Genomic DNA, 24870 nt, shown 5'->3' with positions numbered 1-24870 from the left:
CATACACATAGTGGTGTGAGTCGGGTTTGGGCATGTGAGAATTGATGTTGTGGTAGAGTGGAGGAGGGGGTGGGGAAGACAGAGAGAGAGAGAGCCAAGTCGCGCGGACGTTGTAATACACGAAAGCGCTTGACACTTCGTATTATGTTTCCCCTGTGGATTTACTTAATCTCATGTATACCCTCTACTTGTATACTTTCTGCACACACACACACACACACACACACACACACACACACACACACACACACACACACACACACACACACACCTTAGCTTGAGGTTTAGACTGAAGTGCTTCCATGGAGACCCACCTTGAACTTCTCGTGTGAAAGGATAACGAGAGAGTTGCCAGTGATGTCCAAGACCTGCGTTCCGTGGTCAATGCCGGGCGGGATGGTGTTGAGGCCTTTGTTCACACACTCCACCGTCTGCTTGCCTCCCTGCAAGGAAATCAGACCCGAGTGTCATGCAGTCTCTCTCACTCTCACTGTATTCCCACCTGGTTCTGTATATATATGTCTCAGTCCCCCGTGATAACAGGGTGGCTATAGAAAATGGAGGTACTATATATAAAATAAATGGGTACTACACTGGTGACCGGCAGAGGGATTTGTTATGACTATTATGCCGTTGTCTTCTGGCATCCCTTTGGTGATTCGACTGTGAAGGTAGATAGATGTCTCTGTTCGTCGTGTGGTGCAGCACTGTCTCGTGTCCAGGAGGTGGAGTAGGAGGAGGAAGAGTCCTTAAGCTGGAACTCCCAACGAACTGTATGTCATATCATCCATTATTTCCATAACTTAAGCTGGATTCAAGTTGATAAGAATAGAGTCCGAGAGAAAGAGAGAGAGAGAGATAAAGGTCTTCTTGTCCCCCGGAAATCGTCGTCGTTTGTTTCAGATAAGTCCCCCCATGAAAATCGTCCAGTGTCTGATAGCCAGTCTTAATCATATATTAAACCTGTCGTGCAGTCTGCGAGGTCCGCTCGTAAGAACTGCCGATCGGATTTTCAATGCCGGCCATCGGCTTAATAAGGGGGTACACCCCCCTCCGTCACAAATCTCTACCACCGGCCAACAGGCTTTTGTTAGAAAAGTATTTGCTTAGGATTAAGAGTAAAGATTCCCATGCTGATATATATATATATATATATATATATATATATATATATATATATATATATATATATATATTTATATATGTATATATATATATATATATATATATATATATATATATATATATATATATATATATATATATATATATATATATATTCCGATGAGTCCAGGATATATATATATATATATATATATATATATATATATATATATATATATATATATATATATATATATATATATATATATATATATACATATATATATATATATATATATATATGTGTGTGTGTGTGTGTGTGTGTGTGTGTGTGTGTGTGTGCGTGTGTGTGTGTGTGTGTGTGTGTGTAAAGGACAGTAGTGATAGATCACGTTAAAATCGTAAACTACAGCACGTTCTAAAGGAAAAATACAACTACAATCCAATCCAGATACGTGAAAAGGAAATATGTTTATTTGCTTCTACTCTGAAAATATTGATGGGCGTGAGAATTCCTGTGAACCAGGAATGAACAGAACATTACTAAAACAGATGAAGAAATGAATGTTTTATTGCTGGAATCGCATGTCACTCTCCTCGTTCCTGTTACAGTGTTGAAAATCAATGATGAATAAAGCATATGTGCGTGCGTGTGTGTGTGTGTGTGTGTGTGTGTGTGTGTGTGTGTGTGTGTGTTCTGTTGATCTCATTGGGAGTCCAGAACTAGAAAGATAAGAACAGGATCTCCAGTGAAGTTATTGTAGTTTGTCTCATATGTCGATTTTATGCATTAACTCAAAAGCTGGGATAACTTGCAAGTGGAGGGGGTTAGCTGGATTATGGTGGGAATGCTTGGTGTAGGTGGGTTGGGTCTCTGCATGGTCTAGGTGGGGGTGGGTTTATGCATGGTATGGGTGGGGGTGGGTTTCTGCCTGGTATAGGTGGGGTGGGTTTGTGCATGGTATAGGTGGGGGTGGGTTTATGCACGATATGGGTGGGGGTGGGTTTGTGCATGGTATAGGTGGAGGTGGGTTAAAGCATGGTGTAGGTGGGCTGGATCCCTGCATGGTCTAGATGTGGTGGGTTAGAACGCGATGCAGGTGGGTGGGTTCCCCCTTGGTATGGGTGGGGGAGGTGTTCCTTCATGGTATAGGGGGAGAGGGAGTGGGTGAGGGGTGGGTCGCTGCGTGGTGCAGATGGCGTGGGTTCCTTACCTTCCATTTACAGACGCAGGGGAGAGGACACGCCGCGCGCGCTACACCCGTCGCTGCAATCAGCGTTACCAGTACCACCAACACCACCCCCGAACCGCGCCCGACACCCACGCCCGTCATTGGGTGACCCTGCTCATCCCGGTACGCCCATGCCCACGCCCTGAGCCGCAGGCGGTGCCGCGGTCACCACCATCTCCGGCCGGGCTCACTCATCCCTCCTGCGGAGGCGGCTGCCGAAGGAGTCTTGGCCGACCATCAGGGGAGGGAAGGATTGGGAGGAGGAGGAGGAGGAGTGGGGGACACACTTCGACCTCGACGGCGGCGGCGTTTTCTTCCTGGAACTCGTTTTCTTCTTCCTCTTCGGCGGGTCTTGGCGACCTCCTCAGGGAGACAGATGCCAGCGTCCTTACATCCTCACTCACAGCCTTCCTCTCCACCCTCGTTAAGCCTCAGCGTTCTGGAAAGAATAACTGGAATCAAGACAAATGATCTTCAGCTAAGAAATAAGTTGGGCGGCCGACACGTTTCGAAGCGCAAGAAGACAAGTCTCTGACACAAATACACAAATACCTAACTTAAAAGAACTTTTCCCTCGACCCTTCGAAACCCCTACGATCCCATAAGAAATGGCGGCTATTAAGACAAATGATCTACACGTAAGATAATAGACTCTGTAAGAAATGACAGCCATTAAGACAAATGACGCGCACGTAAGAATACAGGACCGTGGAGGTGTTCCAATACAGCAAGAAAAATGGTCTCGAAACTGATTCATTTCAAGAACAGCTGCGCCATAAAGGTTCTTTTGCTTACAAAAGCAGTCACCACTCACAAGACTTAACACCCCACGTAAGTACCTTGCAAGAACTCTCATGCAATGGTAATGCCTCAAGTGTATCAGTGCGTATAAGGAGCTTATATCTTTTTCATTTCTTTTTGCCCTGCGCCTGATCGGGAAATATCAAATGGGTTTGAATAAAAGAATATGTGAGGAATATATTTAAAGCTCTGGTGTAAAGAAATGAAACCCCCACAGGACTATACTGAACTGTGGAAATGAAATCGTAGGAATGGTATAAGTAAGAGGGATTCTAGAAAGGGAAGTGATACAAATGGGTAAATAGAAAATTGGGCTTATTCTATGATTACAACATTTCCGTTTTCGATACTTGTTTATAATAATCAACGCACGACCAATTTCTGTGAGTCCGTTTTCGATATATATTTATAATAACGCATGACCAATTTCTATGAGTCCTGATGTTAGCCTGGACTTCTCTCTAAAGGCGCCAGCATCCTAGGATTATATATATATATATATATATATATATATATATATATATATATTTTTTTTTTTTTAAACTATTCGCCATTTCCCGCATTAGCGAGGTAGCGTTAAGAACAGAGGACTGGGCCTTTTTTGGAATATCCTCACCTGGCCCCCTCTGTTCCTTCTTTTGGAAAATTAAAAAAAAAAACGAGAGGGGAGGATTTCCAGCCCCTCGTTCTCTCCCCTTTTAGTCGCCTTCTACGACACTCAGGAAATACGTGGGAAGTATTCTTAATCCCCTATCCCCAGGGATATATATATATATATATATATATATATATATATATATATATATATATATATATATATATATATATATATATATATATACTGATGATCATCAATGTCTCGCACTGGGGCGGAAGAAACAGCCATCTAGTATAATGGGGACAACAGCGAGACGGGATATAACCCAAAGTAATCCTTTATGTTCTCTCGGTCACATTCTCTCTCTCTCTCTCTCTCTCTCTCTCTCTCTCTCTCTCTCTCTCTCTCTCTCTCTCTCTCTCTCTCTCTCTCTCTCTCTCTCTCTCTCTCTCTCTCCTTCCATCCTACACGGAAGTGTCCATTATACTAGCGAATATACACCATACGATGAACCTCCATTCATGAGTTTGTGTGTGTGTGTGTGTGTGTGTGTGTGTGTGTGTGTGTGTGTGTGTGTGTGTGTGTGTGTGCACGCGCGCGCGCGCCCTAGACACCTCCCCTTCTGACCGTAAGTGCAAATTCTTGTCCACAACACGCACTCCATATTCTTTCCCTCGGCAGCAGTCAGAGCTCAGAGGAGAGATTTGTTCCACCTAGTGGCCATATTTGTGGAGTTGGGATGACCCTCCCCTCCCCATCCTGGTGTAGCTGTGACGACGACTCCTGGTGTGTATGTGTGTGACGACCCCCCAGTGTAGGTGTGACGACCCTCGTAAGTTGCAAGGAACAGTCCACAAAGGCGAGACGGGTCGTTGACTCTCAAAAGGCTTTGTTATAGTTAAAGCAAAAAGATCCCCCCCCCTCACAGGTCCAGGTGCTCCTCACAGGTCCTGGTGCTGAGACAGGTCCAGGTACCCCTCACAGGTCCTGGTGCTGAGACAGGTCCAGGTGCTCCTCACAGGTCCTGGTGCTGAGACAGGTCCAGGTACTCCTCAAAGGTCCTGGTGCTGAGACAGGTCCAGGTACTCCTCACAGGTCCTGGTGCTGAGACAGGTCCAGGTACTCTTCACAAGTCCTGGTGCTGAGACAGGTCCAGGTGCTCCCCACAGGTCCTGGTGCTGAGACAGGTCCAGGTACTCCTCACAGGTTCTGGTGCCTATCACAGGTTCTGGTGCTGAGACAGAGCTATACCACCATTGGGAGGGCGCGTGTGGCACAGAACAGCGGAGGAGAAAGGGAGGAGGGGAGGGTGCGGTTGTAGCACATCGTTAGGGATGTGGCATAGAACAGTGGAAAGGAGATGTAGCGCAGATCAGTGTAAGTGGTGTGTGGCACAGTAGAGCATGGTTTGTGACAGAGCAGTGTGAATGGGTGTGGCATAGTGTAGACGAAAGAGAGCACAGAAACACTAAATAGATCATGAAGGATAGATTCTGAAAAGATGGAACATGGCTTGCTTACTTGTGTCCAGTACAACATCCTTGAAACAAACGTAATTTCAGGACTCGCTTCACTACCGTGTGTAATGTGCGTCCAAAGCTCGGGCCATGCATCAATGTCCTCTGATGAGCTTTATCTTTTAACCCTTTTTAAGCATCTGCTGCTCATTAGGTATGCAACAATCCTTTGAGCCGCCCCCCTCCCCTCTGTATACGAGGCCTTGTACACACATGTGCACTGTGTTCACTCCAGACAGTCTCATTACAAGCCTAGATTAAGGCCTGCGACAAACCAACTCCAGGTCCAAGTTCATAACTTCTAATTAACAGCGTAATTAAGTCTCGCAAGTCGATCGAACTGGGTATGTAAGTAATTAATCACCCTTGGCAATTAGAGGTAATTTGGTAATGACGTCATGCAAGCTAAGCTTATATATGGGGAAAGGAGAGGGGGGGGGGGGAGGGTGGTTTAAGGTCATTCTCTCGTTTACAAAATAACAGCTAATCAGAGATGCGCTGGTAGTGTGTGTGTGTGTGTGTGTGTGTGTGTGTGTGTGTGTGTGTGTGTGTGTGTGTGTGTGTGTGTGTGTCGACTGGTTGGTGATTGGTGGGTCATATGCCACGCCCCCAGTATTCCAAGATTTGATTGGTGGATTGTGCCCCACGCCTCACTCAGTTCCTTCTTAAGGTCTGATTGGTATGTCGTTTTTTCTACACTCTTCCAACATCCTCAGCTCTGATTGGTGAGTTGTACACCACGCCTCCAACATCCCTATCTTTGATTGGTCAGCCGCTTGACCCCCTCGGACCCCACCTCCAACCCCAGCATTCCTAGACCTGATTGGTGGTAATCCGTTTACCACGCCGCCGGGCATCCCCACCAGAGGTGATTTGACCAAAGGCGTGCCACTCCTCAAACATCCCTCCCTCCCTCCCACCTTCCCCCCAAGGTCTGATTGGCAGACCAATCAGGGCGGCTGGGGGGCGCCACGACCCCGGGCCCAATCAGAACAATCACCTTTTTACCCTTCGGGCATTTGAGGGCGTCCTCATGGCGATATAGTCTCTGTTGACGACTTTATCTATCAGTTTTGGTGCCAGATATTTTTATAGTTTAAGATTCTCGGAAAATAACTGGGAGGGAATGTTTTCGTGACACGCGTGGCTCGAATTGGGAGGTTATGTCCCCCCTACTCCTCCCCCTTCCACCTCCTCTCATCTCTGTGTACGGAATAATTAGATAATTTAGTAGCGTGTGATTGTCAGATAATCTAGTAGTATGATGATTATCAGAGCATGGGGTCGTGTGTGATTGTCAGGTAATCTAGAAGTATGATAATCAGATGATTTAGTCGGGTGTGATTATCAGATAATCTAGCAGTGTGATAATTATTTGATAACTAATTTATTTTTTTCAGGATTGGTTGTAAAATCGTACCCTGTTCACTCATGATTAACTAGACATATTAGCGTTCAGTTTTAGAAGTTTTGCGTTCAGTCATTCGGAAATACTTACGTTCAGTAGGACATAATGACGTTCAGTTACACGCACTAACGTTCAGTCGGACATATAATTACCTTTAGTTAGACATACTTTCAGTCAGGCATAATTACGCTCAGTCATACTTTCAGTCAGACAAAATTACGTTTAGTCAGACATACTTACGTTCATTCATTTGTTTTTACGTTCCTCTGTCGTATTTTCCTTCTTGAACTCGCCTCCCTTTCCTTTAAACCCCCCCTCTCTTCCCCACCTCCTCATTGTCATACCTAAGATTAGTCTCTGAAATTCTGTAACTCATTTCCTCCCTCATTTCCCATCGTCGCTCACTCTTCCACCATATGAATCAAGATAATTTCCTGCGTCTTTGTACTTCACTTTCTCTCGCACCTCATTACCTCATATCTTTCTGAGGTCGGTGTCCAGTCGTATCCCCGCTCCCCCACCCCCATACCAACTCATAGTCATAATCTACTCATATCTCTTCAACAGTAAGCTGTTCCGTGTTACTTGTTCCGTGCTACTGTTACGTGTTCCTCTAATCACCCACAGGCATCTTGGGTGTCACTGTTGATTTACCTAATACCCAATCCCAGCCACAGTGATTCACTGTTCGAAATCTATTCACAGATGTTAGGGAAAAAATGGTCATAACGAAGCTTGGATATTTCGTATGTCTTCCTCCGTTTTGATGATACTAGCAACGAAAAACCAGTAGTCTCATTTACTCGTTTAAATATTATCATACTAGCCTCTATTGAACACCATCCCACCTCCCATTCCACATCATTAAACTCGTAGTGGATTAATCCTTAACTGTTATATATATATATATATATATATATATATATATATATATATATATATATATATATATATATATATATATATATATACACACAGTCTCACAGATTACTACTGTCATTTAATCAATCTCATTCGCACTTCAGAGAGAGAGAGAGAGAGAGTCCATCCAGCTATCACAAATGAGTGGGAAAATATTCTTTTTTTTTCAAACCCTCAATACACTCCTGTGTAATCAGCAACTGACGACAAACGAATCGAAAAATACGCGTGATGATTATGATGAAGACGAGTAAAAAAAAAAAAAAAAAAGAAAAGATTAATGATGAAAAAGACCTCAACGACAAGGTTAAAGAAAGACCATAAAGAGAACGAGGAAATGACAAGAATTAGGGAAGACCCCCTCTCTTGAGGAGGAGATGGGGGGGGGGGGGGGGGGAGAACACACATCCAGTGGCCTCACAAGAGCGAATGGGAAAGGTTAACCCTCATTTTTACCTTGTCCAACGATTCGGGGACAATTTACTTCGATGACTCCTCCTTCAGGAGCTGAGGGGCAGATATCTTTACTTTTTTCCTTTTTTTTTTTTTTTCCCTCCCCCGCTTCTTGATGGTCGCGAGGATAACCTGTGGAAGGTCAAAGATCCCTTCCCCCACTTCTTGACGGTCACTGTGATAACTTGTGGAGGGTCAAAGAAAGACTTGAGAGTACTCACAGTGACGGTCAGTATCGCCTTTGAGTCGTCGAGGGTCAGTGCTGGTTTTGATTTGTGGTAGGTGACTCTCCCTCCCTCCTGCCCCTCCCTCACTTTAAAAGTAGTATCTTGAGTGTTCGTAAAAATAGGACGCATAAAATAGGAAAGAGATAAATACGTATAGTGTGTGTGTGTGTGTGTGTGTGTGTGTGTGTGTGTGTGTGTGACGTCTTTTTATGGTCTTTAAGATTTATTCTGTCAAGATTTATTGAGGACTTTTCTGATAATCCGTCATGTAGGAAATGGTTTCTTGAATTCCTTAGGATAACCGTAATTCTAGGAACGAAATGATGATAATAATAATAATAATGATAATACTAATGATAATACTAATAATAATGATAATGATAATAATAATAATAATGATAATAATGATAATACTAATAATAATGATAATGATAATAATAATGATAATACTAATAATAATGATAATGATAATAATAATGATAATACTAATACTAATAATAATGATAATAATGATGATAATGATAATGATAATAATGATAGTAATAATGATAGAATATTAATGATAATAGTAATAATAATAATACATAGAAAAATATGACCATGAATATCCATACTGTGAACGCCACAGCAGAAAATTGACAGACTAGAAATTCAACAAGAAGAATGAAAAGTCGTGAGAGAGAGAGAGAGAGAGAGAGAGAGAGAGAGAGAGAGAGAGAGAGAGAGAGAGAGAGAGAGAGAGAGAGAGAGAGAGAATGTGTCTACCACATCGAGTAAAGCCGAGGCCTGCGCTGGTCTGGGCGGTTTCGGACGACGCTCTTCAGGGGCCCAGTTATTGAAGGGGCGTGAGCTGGCAGGGTCGCTGGTGCTAGACTGTGTGTGTGTGAAAGAGAGAGAGAGAGAGAGAGAGAGAGAGAGAGAGAGAGAGAGAGAGAGAGAGAGAGAGAGAGAGAGAGAGAGAGAGCAGTGATTTAGGGCGTGTGTCAGGTAAAGGGGAAGAATTTTTGGAGCTCGATGATCGTTCCGTCGTACATAAGGGTCGTATAAGGTCGACCATCGTGCTCAAGAATCGCACCTCTGTGCTCAAGGGTCGTACCGTCGTGCTCAAGGGTCGTGTAGGCTTGCTCTATGGTCTCACGGTAGTGCTGAAGATTCACATCGTCATGCTCAAAGGTTCTTATATTGACGAAATGAAAGCATTGTAACATAATAATAGAAATATGGATACACAGGAGAACATAGAAAACTCTATTATCCTTACAAAGAAATGCATTGACAAGAAAAAGGAAAGAGGTAAAAGAATGAACTCAAAAGAATGGAAACTGGATGACTTTTGTTTGAGTTTCTTCAGAATGGATCTTATCTCTTTCTGAAGAATTCATCTGAGACAGTCAAGCTCAATTGCTCCTTATAGGATAGCCTTCAACTTTGCAAACACTCTTCAAAAGCCCGAAGGGAGAGGATAACCAAATAACAGTATAATCGAGAGGTCTGGAAGGAGACTTTTCCAAGAAACTTTTCCCAGATCGCCTTTGCCAGGAACAGAACACGGGAGGCTACATGTCCCTGGATCAGGTTACTGGAAAGACTTTTCATGTCCTGTCACAAGCACTGTCTTTCCTAATGTCTTCGCCAGCTGATGATTTTTAATTGAGAGGTCTGGAGGGGCTCTCTTCCAGGAACTTCTCCAGAGAGCCTTTGCCTGGGACAGAACTCGAGAACTGGTTCAGGTTACTGGACAGACAACTCTAACGGTCTGTCTTTACCGCTGTCTATCTACCCGAAGATATCTTCGCTAGCCAAGAATCTATAATCGAGAAGGAGTCCTTTCCAGGACACTTTCCAGTGGGACTTTGCCTGCCAAAGAACATGGAAGGCGACTTTCCCCCAGGATCTTGTTAGTGGAAGAAGACTTTTCACTTCCCTCTTCTGACCCCCATCTACCCGAAGATCTTCGCCAGCCGATACTTTCCAGGCGCCTGGCTAAGCCCTTCTGCCGGTACCTTTACCTCAATGGGTTGTGTCAACAGTTCCAGGGCCGTGGCAATTCTCGCGCACTTTCTCCTACGTCCGACGTATGGCACAGCCCTCACTCGCTCATACAGCCGAGCGCATTCCAACTCCTTAATGTCTTTTTCCTCTCTGATGGCTAGTGAACTCCGCTACATATCATCTGAAAACCTTGTGTGGGATGGCAGTCTCTCTCTTCCACTGTGTCCCCTAATAGAAAACGAGAGATCCAGAAACCCTTACGTTCGCATCCTACGTATATGAAGGACATTTCATAAACTGGACAGTTAATATTGCCGAAGTTCTTTCCGTGTATTAATCAACTACACTCATCATGCAAATGATGGTGATGAGAGGCACTTACTCAATGAGGTAATAACTTGAACAAGAAATTATTGCATAATGGATAGTGAGTCATAAAGGCGAGAGAGGCGTCAAAGGGCTAATGAAATAATTGTCATTTCACGTAAGCGTTATAACTGGCAGCCTTGTTTAAGAGTAATTAGTCTAATGACCTTCCCTACAAAGGCTGTTACATATGGATGGTACTGATCTACGCCGTTTTCAGTCCTGAAAACGTTGAGCCTTTGAAGCAAACACAACAACCTGATGTTCCTCCCTGTGTTGAACTGGAAAGTAAGATTGAGATTTATGTCATCTGTTCCGCTGTCATCAAGGAGGGAAGCCTTTTTTTTATTCTTTTTACGAGTTTGAATGCATCAGTAGGCGAAAAACGTATTATCCAGATTTCGAAAAAGAACTTACAAGCTTATACATTTAAATGCATTCTGTCTCAAATTCTTGTGCGCATATATATATATATATATATATATATATATATATATATATATATATATATATATATATATATATATATATATATATATATATATAGTCACTCGACTATGTAGACAGTAAGGCTAAAACCATTATTTTACGACTTTTCAGTAAATTAGATATTTTAGAAGTGTTACATAAATGCCATGCATGTAATCTGTTGGTACATACATTATTTTTCTTCCTAATCTTCAGAAAGAAAAGGAAATATCATACACCGAAGATGTTTAGTGTCTAGGAAGAGATGATATAGTGAATCTCTGTACTTATCACACTTGGATATTTGAAGGTATTGAGAGGAAAAAGTCTGTTAGGATCGAATTTTCTCCAAACCGGCTCAGTTCGGTTGAGGCAGTCGTGTTACGACTACCAAGGAGGAAAATGGGAGATATATCTACATAAGAAAATAGATGTGGTTCCATGATTTCTCAGGGGAACCCCTTTCTGTATAACCTAGTTATCAGGCTTGAGATATACCGTCCTTATTTTTTTTTTAAGGGTCCAAAGTCTGTATTGTTTATCAGCGTACACAGCTGTATTTATCCATGGCAACGCGTGTTACACTTCCGCCAATATTCATAGTATTATATAATGAACTGTTACTATTAATGACGCTAGCTATGACGTCTTTCACTACTACCATGAACTGGGGTGGGTTTCTGAATTTTTTTGGTACGAGTATCGTTTGGCTTGGCGAAGTAATCTGTATTTGAGGCGCGGATGTGAGTAACTGTGTGGTCGATACGATACCTTTCGGTCGTATAGATCCATTAGAGACGAACGTAAATACAACGTAAATACTCTCGAGATGAAAATGATGATGCCGGACCCAGGACGTATAATGATGCCCAGTGGTTTATACTACCCCCTCCCCCCCTCTCCCCCTCCCCCTTAGGAATAATACGAGTGGACTTCCAATACAATGCTGTGCGATTTGAAACTGCGGGGGGACCAGTGTCTTGTGTGTGTGTGTGTGTGTGTGTGTGTGTGTGTGTGTGTGTGGGGTGGGGGGTGGGGGGTTGTCCCCCTCCTCTCCCTCTTCTCGAGAGCCAGCGAGGGCCGGTCTATTGTCACGAGGGATATGCGACGTGGCTGAAAGAAAAAGCTGAATGAATACTATGAATGGCATCTTTTGTGCCCGGACCTCTCTCTCTCTCTCTCTCTCTCTCTCTCTCTCTCTCTCTCTCTCTCTCTCTCTCTCTCTCGGGGGTTCCTGGTAGACAGAGCTGCTTCATCATAGTCTGCAAAGCGACTTTACGTTTGCTGTCACCTCTCGCTCGCTCTCTCCGTCTCCTAGATAAAGCCTTTATATGCAGTGAGCGTTACGCGCGCGAGCTCTACCAAATGGCAGAATCTCGTAGGGAGTTTTAGATAGAGAGAGCCCGTGCTCTCTCTCTCTCTCTCTCTCTCTCTCTCTCTCTCTCTCTCTCTCTCTCTCTCTCTCTCTCTCTCTCTCTGATGAGCCGAAGTCCATGGAGTGGACTTTGGTGGTGGGGGGGTGTTGTTTTGCCGAATACCGACGTGTCTCCAGAGCCATTGTTGACCCGGATGCCGGAGCTACTGATCTCTCCCGGGGAGTCCTTTCGTGTTTGTTCGGCTGGTTATCTCGGTGTCATTTACCTCCCTGCCGTCTATTTTGTGGTCGGCCGATTACATCTAGTGTCGTTAAGGTCTCTGCCATCTCAGTTAGATCGGTGGAAGATCAAGTGTCTTTTAGATTGACTCCTGCAGTCTTGGACCAGTCACACGCAAGAAGCGGCGTTCTTTCCAGGTAACTTAAAGTCACTCTCATCGCGTCTGATAAAGTCAGTTTCCGTGATTCACTTCGGTACTGCTGGGGATTCGAACCGCCTGTAAGAAAAGGCGTGCGTACTCATATTTTCCATTTAGCACCGAGCCAAGTGGTAGAATTCATACTGTTGTAATTTGCATCTGATATTTGTAAGTACCGAGGAAGGAAGCAGAGTCAAGTGGCTTGGATGAACGGCTCGTGAAATTACTGCCATTGTCGTCATCGGGAAATGTATACATATTCGTGACTCATGCATCAAAAGCTTTTGGGGTGGGGTGGTCGGAGTCTACTGCGCTTGTGGGGGAGAAGTAAGGGAAGAAGGGTGTAGTCTATGCTCCCCAGATGGCCCCAGGATGATGGGAAGAGGGGAGGCGGGAGAAGCTAGGCTTGGGAGAGAGAGAGAGAGAGAGAGAGAGAGAGAGAGAGAGAGAGAGAGAGAGAGAGAGAGAGAGAGAGAGAGAAGGTTACGACCTCGTAAACGACCTGACGACCCCCAGCTGGTTCGGCCGGAGGAATCTGCTAAATCCTTCTGGGTCTCTGACCCTATCTCACAGCTCTCTGACCCTATCTCTCAGTACTCTAAACCCTGTCTCTCAGCTCTCTGATTACGTCCCCACCCTCTCAACCTTCCGCCCATAAAACCCAAGACTGTTTGTTTAATGTGTGTTTGACGTGGCCAACTTTATAAGAACAGATAGACTGGATCTAGTAAATACCTAATGCTATTACCGGAGTATGGTCGGTGATAGAACATTTCTAAGTAAAGTGATGTGTGAGGTAAGGAACTAAGATGATATTACACAAATCTTCACTATTGAAAAGTAAGATATTAGTCTTCATCAACATATTCTATAAGGCGCAGCTTATACGTACAAACCATTGCTGTAACTAGTAAATATCCAAATACCCACATGTGCTACAGATTGTATTTCTGTTACAAACTTTACATAGAGAAGCGTAGATACAGCCTTTTAGAGAAGGTATGGGGATTACCCAATGACTCCAGACACGTTTTGTCTGTGATGATGATTAGTATAGACAATATCATCGATTTCTTCAGCATCACTTTACAAAAAAGATACAAAAATAGACATTATCATAGATTTCTTCAGCATCACTTTACAAAAAGATACAAAGATAGACAATATCATCGATTTCTTCAGCATCACTTTACAAAAAAGATACAAAAATAGACAATATCATCGATTTCTTCAGCATCACTTTACAAAAAAGATACAAAGATAGACAATATCATCGATTTCTTCAGCACCACTTTACAAAAAAGATACAAAAATAGACAATATCATCGATTTCTTCAGCATCACTTTACAAAATGATGCAAAAAAAAAAAACCCAACAGACCAAATCGATATCTTTGATTGGTACTTGTAATCATCACGTATGATGTAGTTATTCATCTGGAGCGTGTGATGGTCTTCGAGTTGTCTGGAACGCCTGAAGAGCGTATCCAGGATTGTCCAGCTGGTGGTTAGAATTCGATGTTGTCGGGGTCTGTATATGTATGTAGAGAGTTCCATAGATTCTTAGACTCAGAGGTGCGGCGTATACGCTGCTAGACGTCGCCGAAAGCAGTCTTCCGGAGCGCTCCCTGAACGGATGGGGTTGGGAGAGGAGAGGAGAGGAGTTTGCGTCGTCCTCGTGAAACACTGTGTCAAGAAGTTGGGGGGGGGGGGGGGGGGGGGGGTGGAGGAAGTGTGCTTTAAAGTTGGGTCTGCAGTGTCACATCCCTCTCTCTCTCTCTCTCTCTCTCTCTCTCTCTCTCTCTCTCTCTCTCTCTCTCTCTCTCTCTCTCTCTCTCTCTCTCTCCTTTGTGTTATGTGTGTGTGTGTGGAGAGAGAGAGAGAGAGAGAGAGAGAGAGAGAGAGAGAGAGAGAGAGAGAGAGAGAGAGAGAGAGAGAGTACATAAAATTCAGGCTGTTTTGGGGCTTAATCAAGCTTTAGTGTATATTATGACACGTGTTAGCTCTTGTCAGGCAGCACTATCAATGCTGTGTGTGTGTGTGTGTGTGTGTGTGAGGGAGTCGTTATGAGATGTGATGTATACGCTCGAACTAGCGCCATGAGGCACTCATTATCATGAGATGAGAGGCACTGGAAATGGTGGACAGATTGAGAGCTCTTTCTCATTCCGTGGCGTAGTGCAACCTGGCTTTTCTGTGTTGGTTGAGGGGGGGGAGGGGGGGAATACTCATATTCGGTTAATTCCGGTTACGATCGTACGAGGCCGGCCTGTAGGCCCAACACAAACGAATGGGGACACCTCCATCATGTCCGGTCGCGTCTTGTTCTTGGGCTGGGGAACCGGAAGCTCACATTCGAACAAGATCAAGGGATAAGTTCTAAGGCGTTCTGGGTTGAGCGCGTGTTCTGCACTGCAGAGAAGAACGTGTTCTTATACGAGGTGAGGAGGCTTGGAACCAGTTCACAAAGGTTTATGCTATGAAATGGGGGGCTCTGATTTGCCTCTCATGAACACAAAATTGTTGGGTTTGATTCGCTTCCTGGCCTCTCTCTCTCTCTCTCTCTCTCTCTCTCTCTCTCTCTCTCTCTCTCTCTCTCTCTCTCTCTCTCTCTCTCTCTCTTTCTCTCTCTCTCTCTCTCTCTCTCTCTCTCTCTATATATATATATATATATATATATATATATATATATCGCCTTAGAACGTGTATGGTTTGAGGATGACCTTAAACACTTGAAGAAGGTGTTTGGGAATTCTATTTCGGGTGATGGGTAGACACATCTCGACCTCGGGAGCTTTGAATGACCCTGGTAGTTGATAGGCTTAGGCCCAGTTAAGCAGTCAACCATCCTACGTACCATACCCTCCTCCCTCCACCCACACACACACATCGATACAACCACGCTACAATCAACATCTCTCTCTGGACGTGGGCGACACTTGTGGATGTGGTCTATCATTTTCAGGCGAGCTTTCGCTGTGGTGGAAAAATGATTTACAGACGTGGTCACTTAGAGAGGAATTCAAAGTCGTTGTAAGCGAGTTGTGGTTTGAGTAAAGGACCAGTACCATCGTTGATATGGCAGGCGTACCAATACTATCGATAGGGCCTACAACAGCAGGTAATTGATGCTCCAAGATTACCAACAGCATCGAAGAAAACATATATAAATATCACCGAGTTGAATATATTTACATGACGTCGAATGCGTCCCTCTCTCAAAATCTCTTCTTCCTCCTCCTCCTTCCCCTCCACTTCCCCTCCCTTAATTCTCCTCCCTTCCCTCTCCCTTCCCCCCCCTCCTTATCCATCCACCCCTCCCCCTCTCCCCCATTTGTATAATGCAAGAGGTGCATTTCGGCCACGATCAAAACAAAGCGGCGGTGTGAGGGAGGGTGAGGAGGAGGGGGTGGTTGTGGTGGTGGTGGTGGTCCCAGCCAGCTGGTGGGTGGGTGGGTCGGGTTGGTGGTGGGTCATGGTGGGGGTATAGACTACTGTTCTTGATCCCGGCTGTGGATCAAGCGGCCGTTCCAACAACGTTGCCTTTCGGAAGACTTTTATACGCAATACCTGTCAAGAGGCCTCGACCGTTTCTTTTCCGCTTAATATATACGAGTGTTGGGAGACTCTCTCTCTCTCTCTCTCTCTCTCTCTCTCGTAATCAGCTCCCGATATGACGACGTTCGGCATTGGTCAATAACTTCACCTGGGACTAATATTTAACCTGGCTAGCTTTTTTTTTTTTCTTTTTTTTTTGCTTTCTCCTTCTTACGACCTTCTTAACCCCCCCGGAGGATGGGTGGGGAACGCCAGAGTGAGCGCCGTGCAAAGTTCCGGCGCCCCAGCCCCGGCGCTGAAGGGTTAATCTCAAAGCGTAGGAAGCCGTTTAATACCCCAAGCGAGGAAGCCATTTTAGTCTTAACGTACTTCTTTACATCTGCCTCGAACTACCAATGAGACACCCTTCTCCCGTTTTCTGAAGCGTATGAGTCCGTTTTCTTCTCTCTCTTTTGATATTCTAGATGCTGCAAAACGGAAAATAAGAACTTGGTAAAAAAGATGTCAGTTTAGTACGATTATATCTAGTTTATTTCTAAGCGATGTGTACAATTACATGTACACATAGTAAAAATGTATGCAGTATATATATATATATATATATATGGAGTGAAAAGGATTTTGTGTGATCGGGGCCTGAACATGCAGGAGGGTGAAAGGAGGGCAAGGAATAGAGTGAATTGGAGCGATGTGGTATACAGGGGTTGACGTGCTGTCAGTGGATTGAATCAAGGCATGTGAAGCGTCCGGGGTGAACCATGGAAGGCTGTGTAGGTATGTATATTTGCGTGTGTGGACGTGTGTATGTACATGTGTATGGGGGGGGTTGGGCCATTTCTTTCGTCTGTTTCCTTGCGCTACCTCGCAAACGCGGGAGACAGCGACGAGGTATAAAAAAAAAAAAAAAAAAAAAAAAAATATATATATATATATATATATATATATATATATATATATATATATATATACTTTTTCTTTTAAACTATTCGCCATTTCCCGCGTTAGCGAGGTAGCGTTAAGAACAGAGGACTGGGCCTTTGTGGAATATCCTCACCTGGCCCCCTTCTCTGTTCCTTCTTTTGGAAAATTAAAAAAAAAAAAAAAAACGAGAGGGGAGGGTTTCCAGCCCCCCGCTCCCTCCCCTTTTAGTCGCCTTCTATGACACGCAGGGAATACGTGGGAAGTATTCTTCATCCCCTATCCCCAGGGATAATATATACATATACATATACATATAATCAATTATGGTCCATATGTGTGCTGTATGAACCATATGTGTAGTTAGAATGCATGTAATCTTATAGACATCCTCAACAGATGCAGACTAGCTGAACACTGAAGACTTAACGACCCTAGCAGTTCGTTAGCTTAAAGCCCAAACGATCAGCCGAAATCAGTAACTCCGGCGGACGGTATAAAGGTCAAAGGGTCCCGCCATGTTAAAGGCCAGGCGGATCTGAAAATAATTGGACGTATTGTATACACGTATTCACACACTGGACGTATTGTATACACGTATTCACACACTGGACGTATTGTATACACGTATTCACACACTGGACGTATTGTATACACGTATTCACACACTGGACGTATTGTCTACACGTATTCACACACTGGACGTATTGTATACACGTATTCACACACTGGACGTATTGTCTACGCGTGTTTACACACTGGACGTATTGTATACGCGTATTTACACACTGGACGTATTGTCTACGCGTATTTACACGCTGGACGTATTGTCTACACGTATTTACACACTGGACGTATTGTATACACGTATTTACACACTGGACGTATTGTATACACGTATTTACACACTGAACGTATTGTATGCACGTATTTACACCCTGGACGTTTTGTATACACGTATTTACACACTGGACGTATTGTATACACGTATTTATACATGTATACTAACTCACTGTTATCCACTGTGTCTTTGATGTAGGTTATATGGATCCAAGATTAATGACCGATAATATGTTGATGACCATTAGATTTAACTATGTCCCCAACCGATTCAATTAGAGTTTCTCTGCCTTAGTGAACACACACAGACACACACACACACACACACACACACACACACACACACACACAGAGAGACTTGGCTTGATGACGTTATTTGTAGACAGCTCTTCGAAATACGTTGGGATAGAGCAACCCGAGGCCATGACGTGATGTGAAACAAGAATTCTCTCTCTCTCTCTCTCTCTCTCTCTCTCTCTCTCTCTCTCTCTCTCTCTCTCTCTCTCTCTCTCTCTCTCTCTCCTCGTTCAACTTTGCCACTTTGACAGCGTTCAGATACGATTTTTCTCTCCCTCTTTGTGTAAAAGATTTTGCCCTTGAGTTCATCAGTATCGTCGTCCACGGACGGACCTAAGGTTCGTCTAACTTTAGGCCATGGACGGACCTTACGTTCTCTCTCTCTCTCTCTCTCTCTCTCTCTCTCTCTCTCTCTCTCTCTCTCTCTCTCTCTCTCTCTCCTCGTTCAACTTTGCCACTTTGACAGCGTTCAGATACGATTTTTCTCTCCCTCTTTGTGTAAAAGATTTTGCCCTTGAGTTCATCAGTATCGTCGTCCACGGACGGACCTAAGGTTCGTCTAACTTTAGGCCATGGACGGACCTTACGTTCTCTCTCTCTCTCTCTCTCTCTCTCTCTCTCTCTCTCTCTCTCTCTCTCTCTCTCTCCCCGTGGGCCAAGGACTAGGGGAAGAGACCTGGATGCTTTATGTCCCTACACACACACACACACACACACACACACACACACACACACACACACACACACACACACACACAGATTCTTCTTGTGTGTGTGTTGGTTGTTCTCTATTGATTTCCTGTGGCGTTCAGGGCTCCCTGCCAGCGTTATCTAACACGGGGGGGGGGGGGGGGGGGGGGGGGAGTTTTCTAGCGCTAGACAACCCTGGGCCTCTCTCTCTCTCTCTCTCTCTCTCTCTCTCTCTCTCTCTCTCTCTCTCTCTCTCTCTCTCTCTCTCTCCACACCATACCCTATCACACCTTTTCTTTTTCTTTTAACATTGTGCCTATTCCACCTCACTCTCCTCCTCCTTATCCTCCTCCTCCACATTCCTCCACTTCTACCATCATCTTCAACCTTCCCTTCCCTGTCTCCCTCCACATGGTCCCCCATTCTTGCAAACCCCATTCAATTTCAACGTTTCCTATATCCTCAAAACCCACTCCCTTCCTTCCCTCCTTGCCTCTCCATCTCTCTCTCTCTCTCTCTCTCTCTCTCTCTCTCTCTCTCTCTCTCTCTCTCTCTACTGGGGAGAGTAATAGGTTCCCTCCTCCCCACCAGAACACATTAACTCTCCTTGTAAGCCTACACCACCTTATTGGTGGCCCACGTGTCCTTAACCACGTGTCCAAAATTCCCCGTGTCCTGGACCACGTTCTTATCTCTTGTGTCCTCGACCATGTAACCTTATTCCTCCCCCCCCATCCCCCGCACCGTGTCCTCGCCCGCCAATGTCCTCCACAGTGTCCTAGCTGATGGTCGCATGTCTTCCACATACCCCGCGCCACCACCACCACATTTCCACCACATTTTCTTCTCCGTTGTCTCGCTAGATGGGACAGTATCCTCACGGCGTGTGTTGAGCATTGTGGCACAGGCTGCGGTACACAGCGGTACAGTGTGTGCGGTACACAACGGTACAGTGTGTGCGGTACACAGCGGTACAGTGTGTGCGGTACACAGCGGTATAGTATGTGCGGTACACAGCGGCCGTACAGTGTATGCGGTGCACAGCGGTACAGTGTGTGCGGTACACAGCGGTACAGTGTGTGCGGTACACAGCGTTACAGTGTGTGCGGTACACAGCGTTACAGTGTGTGCGGTGCACAGCGGTACAGTGTGTGCGGTGCACAGCGGTACAGTCTGTGCGGTACACAACGGTACAATGTGTGCGGTACAGCGGTACACTGTGTGCGGTACACAACGGCACAGTGTGTGTGGTGTGGTACACAGCGGTACGGTGTGTGTAGTGCACAGCTGTACATAGTCTGGGGGTACACAGCAGTACAGTGTGTGTGGTACACAGCGGTACATAGTCTGAGGGTACACAGTGGTACGGTGTGTGGTACACAGCGGTACAGTGTGTGCAGTGCGCAGCTGTACAGAGTGTGGGGGTACACAGTGGTATGGTGTTTGATACACGGCGGTTCGATGTGTGAGGTGCACACGGTAACGTTACTCATCATAAGAGCCATGTCTTTGGGCAGAATATCGTCTTAAAGTATTCGTAAAGTAAGTAAATCCTCTCTCTCTCTCTCTCTCTCTCTCTCTCTCTCTCTGTGTCTCTCTCTCTCTCTCTCCCCCCCTCAAATCCTCATTCGACACCTCCTCCTCTCTCTCTCTCTCTCTCTCTCTCTCTCTCTCTCTCTCTCTCTCTCTCTCTCTCTCCCCTCAAATCCTCATTCGACACCTCCTCTCCTATCTCCAGGGGGGCGCCGTAGTATTGCTAGGGTGGTAAATGTCAGCGGAAATATCCCTCCAGACGCGTATTCTGACAAGGATGACGGTTATGACAACTCCTCGGGTCTAGTGGGAGATCCAGGGAGTGGGGTGGGGTCCCAGATGGGTGCAGATAGAGAGATAGAGATATCTCAATTTTTTTTCTTCTTTGATTGGTGTCATGAGGGACGGGTTTTGTAGGGGCGGGGAGAGGGGGTTTGTTGAAGACTTTGGGAATGGGACCATTTTTTTTTTCTTTCTTTTTGAGGAGTTTCTGGGAGTGTTGATTGGAGGGACGTGCGTGTGTGTGTGTGTGTGTGTGTGTGTGTGTGTGTGTGTGTGTGTGTGTGTGTGTGGTAGGAGATGAAGAATTTGGGAGAGGTTTTGTTGGACGGCTAATTCAGCATGTAGTGATTAAGGGAAAGTTAGGAAATGTGTTAGAAGAAGAAGAAGAAATAGAAGAAGGAAGAAGGAAGAAGAAGAAGAAGAAGAAGAAGAAGAAGAAGAAGAAGAAGAAGAAGAAATAGAAGAAGAAGAAAGAAGAAGAAGAAGAAGAAGAAGAAGAAGAAGAAGAAGAAGAAGAAGAAGAAGAAGAAGAAGAATGCGACAGAGAGAGAGAGAGAGAGAGAGAGAGAGAGAGAGAGAGAGAGAGAGAGAGAGAGAGAGAGAGAGAGAGAGAGAGAGAGAGAGAGAGAAATTGGTGACAGTCACTTTGGCCCAACAGGGTTGTTAGCTCTGCGGTTGGTTGGGCTTGAGTGTGCCTATCGACTGTTCGAGGTCGTTAAGGCCGTCAACGTCAGTTAAAGAAAGAGAAACAAAAAGATATCCTGCCTACTGAAAAAAAGATATATATATATATATATATATATATATATATATATATATATATATATATATATATATATATATATTCAAAATTTATCAAATTGAAACGGCGACGTATATGGGAAAAATGCGCAGGAAAATATGATATATATATAACAATGAAGAGGGACTTTATCTCCCTTAGATTGGGAAAGATAAGAAGTGCAAAGCTATTTGAAAAGTTGCACATACACGTGATATTTTTTTTTTTTATTCATTTATTGATATATTTTTGTAGCTAGTTATTTGTGCTGGACGGAGAGGGAGATGTACACTCGTAGGGCCCTATCTCTTGTTGAACGTTATCAGATTCATACAAGTTGTTACACATCTGTATGCTGTCCATGTTCATAAAGTCAGTTACTCCGTTTATTCCATTCATCCACCAATGTCACAAGTGCTTCTTCATATCTTTTCTAACATGTTTCTTGCGTAGTTTCATGTTATGTCCTGTGGTTGCTCTGTCCCTTCATCTCCTGAAGGACTCCTTACTGTTGACATCATCAAGCTAGTTTGAAAGCACAGAGGTTTGGATCAAGTCACCCTCTCCTCTTTTTCCTCTTTCACGATGAACTGAATTTGTGGCGCCTCTCACCCACGCTTGTGATTCTACTGCCATCTTTACTTTCCTTCCGCCTGGACCTTCTTCTTTATTAGTTCTTTGTGCTTCTTAGAATGCGGTGACCAGACATCTGACAAACATACCATCTTGACATTCATATATTCAACACTACAATAGATACATCCGGCGGTCATACAGACTATAACAACTAATACATCTGGCGTTTTGTGACCTCTTTCTGCTCAACTCGCTCGTCATCATCGTATTATTCCCTCAACTGGTTCGATAGTCGAGCTGATGAAGCATTTCAGTGTCTCTAACGGAAAGGGTCTTTATGTGTGACGAATCGGTGATGGCTCTCCAGGCCAGAGAGTTCTTGTTGAATCAGGATCGAAGACTAGGCAGAGGGAGACGGGGTGGCGGCCCGGGGCCCTCAGCCATCTCTGAATGAGGCTACAATCTTTCGCACGTCAAATATACCTCACAGAAATGTATCATTCAATGGACTCTCTCTGTTTTTAGCCTCTTGTATTGCTATAGTTTGCTACAATGTTTTCCCCTATACACTGTCGTCTCTTTGCTCACTCTCAGCAGAGGAGAGATGTCTTTTATTCACCTGTCGCGACAAAGGGTTCGACACAGCTTCGGCCAGGAATGACCCCTTGCCCATCCCCTACTAGGCTCATTCTTCGCCAGTCGAGGTAATAAGGTTCAGTGCCACCACTTCGACTCGAAACATGTTTTTCTGTTTTTCTTTCACCCCCTCCAACTGCACGTGATATCGTTACACTTGGATGAGATTGGGATGAGTCTTTTCCTTCGAATGAAAGACTTTTCTGTAACCGTATCGTCGAAGCCCTATTAACCCCCACCCCCCTTCCTTCTCTCTCTCTCTCTCTCTCTCTCTCTCTCTCTCTCTCTCTCTCTCTCTCTCTCTCGTCTCTCTTAACGAGTTCGTACCTTACCTAACGTCCGACAATATGTATCAATGAAACCCGAGGAGAGAGAGAGAGAGAGAGAGAGAGAGAGAGAGAGAGAGAGAGAGAGAGAGAGAGAGAGAGAGAGAGAGAGAGAGCACACACCAGCCATCCTCACCCACTCACTGGTTGACGGACCTCCCCAAGACCATATGATCGCCCACTGTAATGAGAATCTAAAACTTACATTTACTCTCGAGCTGCGATGATAAATAATTTTTTTTTTTTTTTTTTTTTTTTTTTTTTTTTTTATACTTTGTCGCTGTCTCCCGCGTTTGCGAGGTAGCGCAAGGAAACAGACGAAAGAAATGGCCCCCCCCCCCATACACATGTACATACACACGTCCACACACGCAAATATACATACCTACACAGCTTTCCATGGTTTACCCCAGACGCTTCACATGCCTTGATTCAATCCACTGACAGCACGTCAACCCCTGTATACCACATGACTCCAATTCACTCTATTCCTTGCCCTCCTTTCACCCTCCTGCATGTTCAGGCCCCGATCACACAAAATCCTTTTCACTCCATCTTTCCACCTCCAATTTGGTCTCCCTCTTCTCCTCGTTCCCTCCACCTCCGACACATATATCCTCTTGGTCAATCTCTCCTCACTCATTCTCTCCATGTGCCCAAACCATTTCAAAACACCCTCTTCTGCTCTCTCAACCACGCTCTTTTTATTTCCACACATCTCTCTTACCCTTACGTTACTTACTCGATCAAACCACCTCACACCACACATTGTCCTCAAACATCTCATTTCCAGCACATCCATCCTCCTGCGCACATCTCTATCCACAGCCCACGCCTCGCAACCATACAACATTGTTGGAACCACTATTCCCTCAAACATACCCATTTTTGCTTTCCGAGATAATGTTCTCGACTTCCACACATTTTTCAAGGCTCCCAAAATTTTCGCCCCCTCCCCCACCCTATGATCCACTTCCGCTTCCATGGTTCCATCCGCTGACAGATCCACTCCCAGATATCTAAAACACTTCACTTCCTCCAGTTTTTCTCCATTCAAACTCACCTCCCAATTGACTTGACCCTCACCCCTACTGTACCTAATAACCTTGCTCTTATTCACATTTACTCTCAACTTTCTTCTTCCACACACTTTACCAAACTCAGTCACCAGCTTCTGCAGTTTCTCACATGAATCCGCCACCAGCGCTGTATCATCAGCGAACAACAACTGACTCACTTCCCAAGCTCTCTCATCCCCAACAGACTTCATACTTGCCCCTCTTTCCAGGACTCTTGCATTTACCTCCCTTACAACCCCATCCATAAACAAATTAAACAACCATGGAGACATCACACACCCCTGCCGCAAACAATAAAAGAAAAAAGGGTGGTCTATAAGACGAAATGTATATATATATATATATATATATATATATATATATATATATATATATATATATATATATATATATATATATATATGTATGAAATAGTGTAGGAGTCCATTTTGGCCCGTCTCTCGAGAGATAAGACAGAGTTATTGGGTCTTTAA

General features: G+C 44.5%; 1 protein-coding gene across 1 annotated transcript in view; it reads right to left on the bottom strand.

The window, feature by feature from the left end:
* Positions 1 to 24870, bottom strand: part of LOC139747739 (uncharacterized) — a 147959-nt gene that overhangs the window by 5704 nt on the left and 117385 nt on the right. Inside the window, exons 2-3 of the mRNA XM_071660337.1 lie at positions 2319 to 2775; positions 315 to 443 (exon numbers count right to left, since the gene is read on the bottom strand). Coding sequence (XP_071516438.1) covers positions 315 to 443; positions 2319 to 2438 — 249 coding nt within the window. The 5' untranslated portion in view covers positions 2439 to 2775. The remainder of the gene's footprint in view (positions 1 to 314; positions 444 to 2318; positions 2776 to 24870) is intronic.

Source organism: Panulirus ornatus, chromosome 5 (genome assembly GCF_036320965.1).
Source record: "Panulirus ornatus isolate Po-2019 chromosome 5, ASM3632096v1, whole genome shotgun sequence".
Classification (NCBI taxonomy): Eukaryota; Metazoa; Arthropoda; class Malacostraca; order Decapoda; family Palinuridae; genus Panulirus; species Panulirus ornatus.
The sequence above is the reverse complement of the archived record's forward strand: the minus strand, read 5'-3'. Positions and strand labels throughout refer to the sequence as shown.